Source organism: Formica exsecta, unplaced genomic scaffold, assembly GCF_003651465.1.
Source record: "Formica exsecta isolate Colony F162 unplaced genomic scaffold, ASM365146v1 scaffold526, whole genome shotgun sequence".
Taxonomy (NCBI): Eukaryota; Metazoa; Arthropoda; class Insecta; order Hymenoptera; family Formicidae; genus Formica; species Formica exsecta.
The window spans coordinates 25,721-33,997 of record NW_021852502.1 but is presented as its reverse complement, the minus strand read 5'-3'; the positions used below and the strand labels follow the sequence as shown (position 1 = coordinate 33,997).

Sequence of the window (8,277 nt, the reverse complement as noted above, 5' to 3'; positions counted from 1 at the left end):
ATTAATTTTATATGTAATTTATAAATAAAACATCCCTCTCCATACAATTAAAACCGTAACAACGATACGTCAAGTCAATTCTTTAAAATAAGGTTCGCCTACACTGAGAAACAAAGTCGTTAACTTAATTAAATACGTTTAATTAGTTATCATTTTTCTAATTGAAATATTTAAGTATTTAAATCAAATAAATTACTTAAATATTCCAACGTTTAATTAAATGCATTTTAGTCAAGTTAACGACTTATTTTTTTCAGTGTAAGATGAATCAAAAGTTTAGGCTTTGTTTATTTATTTCTGAGGTCATTTTCATCCCTAAAGCATTTACATTTCGCCATTTTCAGACACAGTTCGAAAACTATTCTATTACGGAAAGATAATTCTAGTTTTCAACGAAAAATATCGATCATTTCTATTCCTGAAAAGGATCATTTGCTAAATCTCGTATATTTCAAATTGAAAATAGCTCGAAAGCTATTTATGTCACGATATTTTTGTTACGAAAAGATTATTTCAATTTTTAACAAGAAATATCGGCCTGTAAACTCCTGAATGCGCCTATTACTGAACACGCTGTATTAGATATGATATTAAGCGGCGTCTACAATAGAGATTTTAAGTCCTAAGCCTTAAGAAATTGACCAATCACAGTCAAATATGAAGAGAATACTCAACTGTGATTAGTCAATTTCTTAAGGCTTAGGGCTTAAAATCTTATTGTAGACGCCGCTTTAATCAACTATGATCACGTCCGAGACATTTCCGTAAAACTTGTTCCCGCAACTTCGAAAGGCGAAATGCGTAAGCTAGAGAGAAATCTGACTCTCGTCTTTTCGAAACGGTATTGAAAATCGTTCCGTGAATTAAATATCAACTATCTTCGCTGCAATGAACAAAACTGGATTCCGCCAATCAGACGAGCCGCTTTGAATTCCAGACGTGACACAGACTGAAAGTTCTTTCTGGAATTTGGCCAGAGTCGAAAATAACTTTCGATTTCTATGTCATTATCGTTTTTTTTTCTCACACGACCAGAAATTGAAATTGAGGAGATTCGATATTGTTTAAGTTATCGATGTTATAATAATAATAATAATAATTTATGTATATGATACTCCGATTTCTCTAACTTTCCTCATATAAAGTAACGTTCGTTGAAGTTAAAATGGTTCGTTAAGTGCAATTTCTTTTGTTTCACCGTAACGTTAAATGTCTACAATATACTGTTAAACCGTTTCTATTTTTAAGAATCGATAATTTTAATAAACAAAAATTTTCAAAATTAAAGTATTGAAATTTTAATATCTTTATATCGTTTATATTTATTTATATAAATTATCAGCATATGAACGAGAAAAAAATCGAACGCGAATGATTAGATCGACACATTGAATCCAATTTAGGATTTTACGTTTGCATAAGACTATTCTTATTATTCTGTATTAGTCTTATTATTTTATAATCGACGTGTATACTATTATACTCTCTAGTTGCAATTGTAAAAGTATACAAGATGTGCTTTAACTGAGCTTTAACTTGAGCTTTAACTTAGCTGATACAATCGAGAAAATTTTATTCTATGTGAAAAAAAATATGTAGAAAGTGTAGAATAAATTCTTTTCATACGAGGCTAATAGTTGAAGATATGTAATATAAAGTCATTAGAGATCATTCAAGCTTAAAAAATTGTAAATATATATTATTAATTTTCTAAATTTTAAAGTCAAAACAAAGGCTTGAAAAAAATTTTATTTCATATATTTTCGATTAATTTTTTTTACATAGAAACATTATCTTCCCCCAATTATATCACCAGTTACGGGACACCCTGTGTATAAGGATATATCATATAAAATAGTTGGCCTTGATTCCACACCTTTATTAATTTAGAGACAAAAGCCTATATTAGCTACCGCGTTTCTTGATGGCAGTCGCAGTTGATGAATATTCGAACATTATGTTAAGACTTTGCGGTCAAATTTCTCTGTAATACTTGAGAAGCGTGCCATCTCGTTTATATAGTTGGTTACATGATTCAATTACTTCATGCTCGTAAAAGATGAGAAGAATCAATGATCAATCAACATATTACATTCTTTCCTTATAAGCTACCTGGGCCCTACATACTAATATTATTCCACTCGCCTACGTACACACATTCTAATAATATCTATATAAAATAAATAAATTAATTTTTGTACAAATGTCAAAAATTAATTCCTCAGAGAAATAAATAATTTGAAAGCAATAGGAGAATACAGAATATTTTTGTTTCGATTTATAACAAAACAACCAAATAGAATACTTTCTTTTTCACAGATCGAGCGAATTTCACACTATATGCTGTACACGAACGATTGTGAGTAACTTTTCTCGACTCGACCACACACAAACCAGCTGCTTTCGCTGACGGGCTAAAACGCATTAAGTGAAGACGCAGTCACGTAAAAACCGTACGGCTCTTCATCAATATCTGTAAACGTGCCTTTATAACAATCGTGAAAATTCCATGTGCCATTTAAAATTTTAGAAACTTAAGAGGATGCCGGACCGTCCTGTTTTACCGGCCATAATAATTATATATTTGCTTAATATAAAAGTTTTGCAATATGTACGTGCAAAATAAGATACTTCTCCACTCGGAAATGCATGAAAGAATATAAGTGAACGTTTAAAAATGTATTTAGAAGCCTAGTAAAAAACATTTCGGTGTGCAAAATTTTGCATAGTAAAATCTTTTTTATAAAGCTTCTACTTTAATAAAATGCCGAGTGCGGAGTCCATTTGTTAGGCACGTGCAGATCACAAATTTTTTATATTACGTAAATGTTGACGGCAGAAGCCGATAACAAAACTGTAATTTTTTAATTTTTTTTCACTTTTCATATGAAATCATAAACTCCGCACTCCGTTATCATGTATACTTTAATTATGGAAAAAGATTTGTTGATATCTATAATCAACAAAAATATTTTGCATTTTAACTAATATTCGTATTCTGTTGGTATCCGGCATCCTCTTAAGGATGTTTGGGCTGTACAATAGTAGCAAAAAACTGTCAAAATTGAAGAGAATTTTGCACAAATATTTATTAGAATTTTCTTAATATATGTAAAAATTTTTATTTTGTTGGCAATGTTTTTTTCTTGTCAAATTTGTCAATAAATACTACAATACGCGATTTTTCATAAAAATCAATATTAATTTTAAACTTAAAAAATTTCCAAACCGTTAAGAGAATTGTGCTCAAGTTTTGCACAGATATTCAGAAGAAATAGTAGAACAGTCTACAAAATTTTCATGCTTTTATCAATGTTTTGACATATGACACATCCTTAAGAAAAAACAAATAAAAGTATATTTATAATAAAAATTAAAAAAAGAGTATTTTATCTTGTATACTTATAATTTTTCGCGACACTATGTAAAAATATTGGAACAAAAATATTACTCGCGTAATCTAAATCTAGTTATTTTATTCCGGATCAAGGAATAAGGAATTAGCTGAACCGTTATGTGAAATCAAAAAGCAATTCGATTACACGCGGTTTTCTTCTAATTACACTTTTTGACACACGCATCTTTGCTGCATCGCTGGGTTCGTCGTACGTTGGCCGGCACTATTTCATAATACAGCGCATACGTAATATCGATGAAGTCAATTACATAAATAGCCGTTAAGACGGTATGCTCTTACTTCCCGAAAGTTTCTCGAGGCTGTACATGTAAATGACAATCGCCTCGTACGAATAGGGATTAATAGCCTTCGGCTTCTTTTATGTAATGAATTCGTGTATTACTTGTTCAGTAATGGCATATTGTGTCCATCAAGACTTTGCGCAATTACTATATTTATTTCAATATTCGTTAAAACTTATACATTAAGAGAAGAGAAAAATTTTTTATTTATTATATAATTATGATAATAATTAAAAATTGTTGATTTATTACATAATTATAATTTTTGCATTGAAAATGTCCTACGTGGGAGGATAATTTATGTTTTCACAAGATTTAACGAGATTACGATTGAAAATAACAGATAGATAACCGTTTTATATACGCGTGGGCAGGAATGATGTAATTATAATTTAAATATAAAGATTATAATAGTTAAATGCTGCGAATTAAAGAAGACTAACCAATTTAAAAAGACTAAATATTATATCCATTTTTTAAAATATATCAATAAATTAGAGATTATAAAAAATAGAATATAAGAATCACAAAAAATGATTCTTATATATATTCTATTTATCATCGATTTTATCCCCCCCAAAAAAGCTAGAAGGATGAATCCTACGATTTCTTAGATGCAATTTTTTCACTTTTCATATGAAATCATAAACTCCGCACTCCGTTATCATGTATACTTTAATTATGGAAAAAGATTTGTTGATATCTATAATCAACAAAAATATTTTGCATTTTAACTAATATTCGTATTCTGTTGGTATCCGGCATCCTCTTAAGGATGTTTGGGCTGTACAATAGTAGCAAAAAACTGTCAAAATTGAAGAGAAAAACATATTTCTTACGTTTATACTATTTGAAAAATCAAATAAATCCGGATTATAAGAGAATTAAAGTATTACAAAATAATATGGTTTTTAATGGTCTTCGTAAAAGAAAATAGTTGTAATTAATATTTTTCGTAATTTATGAAAAAAACTTTTGATCGCGAATACACTCTGAAATTTTTCATAAAAATCAATATTAATTTTAAACTTAAAAAATTTCCAAACCGTTAAGAGAATTGTGCTCAAGTTTTGCACAGATATTCAGAAGAAATAGTAGAACAGTCTACAAAATTTTCATGCTTTTATCAATGTTTTGACATATGACACATCCTTAAGAAAAAACAAATAAAAGTATATTTATAATAAAAATTAAAAAAAGAGTATTTTATCTTGTATACTTATAATTTTTCGCGACACTATGTAAAAATATTGGAACAAAAATATTACTCGCGTAATCTAAATCTAGTTATTTTATTCCGGATCAAGGAATAAGGAATTAGCTGAACCGTTATGTGAAATCAAAAAGCAATTCGATTACACGCGGTTTTCTTCTAATTACACTTTTTGACACACGCATCTTTGCTGCATCGCTGGGTTCGTCGTACGTTGGCCGGCACTATTTCATAATACAGCGCATACGTAATATCGATGAAGTCAATTACATAAATAGCCGGTATTAAGACGGTATGCTCTTACTTCCCGAAAGTTTCTCGAGGCTGTACATGTAAATGACAATCGCCTCGTACGAATAGGGATTAATAGCCTTCGGCTTCTTTTATGTAATGAATTCGTGTATTACTTGTTCAGTAATGGCATATTGTGTCCATCAAGACTTTGCGCAATTACTATATTTATTTCAATATTCGTTAAAACTTATACATTAAGAGAAGAGAAAAATTTTTTATTTATTATATAATTATGATAATAATTAAAAATTGTTGATTTATTACATAATTATAATTTTTGCATTGAAAATGTCCTACGTGGGAGGATAATTTATGTTTTCACAAGATTTAACGAGATTACGATTGAAAATAACAGATAGATAACCGTTTTATATACGCGTGGGCAGGAATGATGTAATTATAATTTAAATATAAAGATTATAATAGTTAAATGCTGCGAATTAAAGAAGACTAACCAATTTAAAAAGACTAAATATTATATCCATTTTTTAAAATATATCAATAAATTAGAGATTATAAAAAATAGAATATAAGAATCACAAAAAATGATTCTTATATATATTCTATTTATCATCGATTTTATCCCCCCCAAAAAAGCTAGAAGGATGAATCCTACGATTTCTTAGATGCAATAAAATAATAATAATAATAAAATTTACCAGTCGTATGTCGCCGAACATATCCTTAAAGTCGTCCTCTGCAAGTCTGTAAGGATCGATTTGGTAATCGGGCAAAGATCCAGGCATCTGCGTTTGCATAGTGCTCGTTGCCCTCGCAAGACCTATCCTGTTGTCTCGCGTATTCGTTTTGTTCTGCAAATGGAAAAAGAAGAAAGTTCTCTCCGTATTACGTCAAATATTGACCATAAACTTATATTATGCCGTAAAAAATTAACTACGCAATACCACAAATATTTACCATATCCCAGTTTCAAACATGACTATCAAATATTCTTAGAACCGTGTACATATTATCAATGTTATCTTTTTACTTATAGCTGTAATGCAATTTATTTAAATTTTATTTTATTAAATTTTAAAAGAGATAGAGAGAGAAAGAGAAGAGAGAGAACAAAGAAAATATTTTTTATTAACTATACGAATTAATGAAGTAATACCAAATTGTCTCTACCTCTACAAAAGAATACGTAATTATATGAATATATTATAATTTTAAGACTTTCATTCAATAAAAGCCAATATAAATAAAAATAATAAAAATAAAAAGCAAATTAGAAATAGTTTGTCACACATTGTCTTTTAAGCAGACGTAAATGCCCGTATTTATCTCGCTGTTTCTAACTCGCTCTTTTAATCTTATAATAATTAATTTATTATTTGCTTATCATGGAGAGATAAAGATGTATTAGATAAGTCGATTAGCAAAACAAAGCGATAAGCGTGACAGTAGTTTGAACGGGACAATTATTTAATATGTAATATTGCACGCAAGAATAGAGATATCTCTCTCGGTATAGGTCCGATGTAACGCGCGACTTACTACTGTCGCTGGTCTGACCTTATTCGAGCAATTACTACTCTTGCAACACGTCCGCGTCATAGCTTTTACTACTCGGAAAAAAATAGTGCTAATTAAGATTCCCCAATTGCGTGCCTTGCCGCAAAATGATAATAAATATTATCAATTAATATTCCATTCTGGTAATGAGTTTTAATTATATAATAAATGAAAAAGATATTTGTATAATTTTTTTCTTCAAAGATATGCGTTTAAATATATGTGTGTGAATCTTTTATCTTCCTAAGTAATATCTCAGATTAATGTACAACATAAGAGGATGCCGGATATCGACAGAATACGAATATTAGTTAAAATGCAAAATATTTTTGTTGATTATAGATATCAACAAATCCTTTTCCATAATTAAAGTATACATAATAACGGAGTGCGGAATTTATGATTTCATATAAAAAGTGATATAATTATTATGGCCGGTAAAACAGGACGGTCCGGCATCCTCTTAAGTTTAAAAACTAGATAATAATAAAATTAAAGAAAATACATTAAAGAATATCCGTGAATCAAAAAAGTCATTAGGAGAGAAAAGATGTATGTATGTGTATTTATATAATAATGATAGATCTTTGTTTTTTTACATCGGTGCAAATCTTACACTGTATATAAAGATTCATTTATGATCCGCGAATTATGGGACACCCTGTATAAGCATACAAGTGTACGCAATAAGCCGATCGCCGGTGGTCGGTGATCGGTAACCTTGTAAGTCCGGCGCGCGCGTATATAAGAAGCTTGAAAATAATTAACTAAACTAACCTGCACCAATTTTTCCGAGCGAGGCGTATTGTAAACACTCGTAAATGTCACTTCTTTGCAAACTTTCTGTCTTACAAAACAATACCTGTCATTTGCATACATAATATATGCTAATTTCCTAGAAATCAAATTCTTGTGAAATTTAGACTCTAGATAAAAATTAGATTCTAGATTAGATACAGTGCTCGGGGATGTCCCCTTTCGTTATCGAATTTCCCATGATTTCTTGGCATTTAGTATACTGTTTCATTAGATATAACCGGCTATGTGATATGGAATTTCGTATAATTAAGGTACATTAAATATTCTTCTCGCAATGCCTATTATAAAAACTAATCTTTTAATTATGGCGTGAGCCACGGAATCGGCCCAAAAAGGGCAACTATCTCCGAGCACTGGATTAGAACGTCGCTAGACTTTTATATATAATTTTAATTTTTACATGTAATTATACAATTAAATGTTGTGTTATTTACATGAAAACATCTCTTTATTCTTCTGCATAGTAATATTTTTTATTTTATAATATTTATTTTTTTATTTTATTTTAATTATTTATTTATTTATTTTATTTATTAATATACTCTACTATAATAAATCGCGCGCTTATTTCGTGACATCGCGCTCGCAAATACACCCATAAACAATGCAAATGTACCGATGCGATGAAAGATATCTACATCAAATACGATTTAATAACAATTTATTTATAATAACAAACAATTTCATTTTTCAAAGAATTCCGAATGTCGTTTCGATGCTCTTAAACGATACAG

General features: G+C 29.4%; 1 protein-coding gene across 1 annotated transcript in view; it reads right to left on the bottom strand.

Moving 5' to 3' along the window:
• LOC115241877 (decaprenyl-diphosphate synthase subunit 1) overlaps window positions 1–6,192 on the bottom strand; it is a 22,195-nt gene extending 16,003 nt beyond the window's left edge. Inside the window, exon 1 of the mRNA XM_029817818.1 lies at window positions 5,866–6,192. Within this exon, the coding sequence (XP_029673678.1) occupies window positions 5,866–5,964 (99 nt within the window). The 5' untranslated portion in view covers window positions 5,965–6,192. The remainder of the gene's footprint in view (window positions 1–5,865) is intronic.
• Between the last annotated feature and the right edge of the window lie 2,085 nt (window positions 6,193–8,277).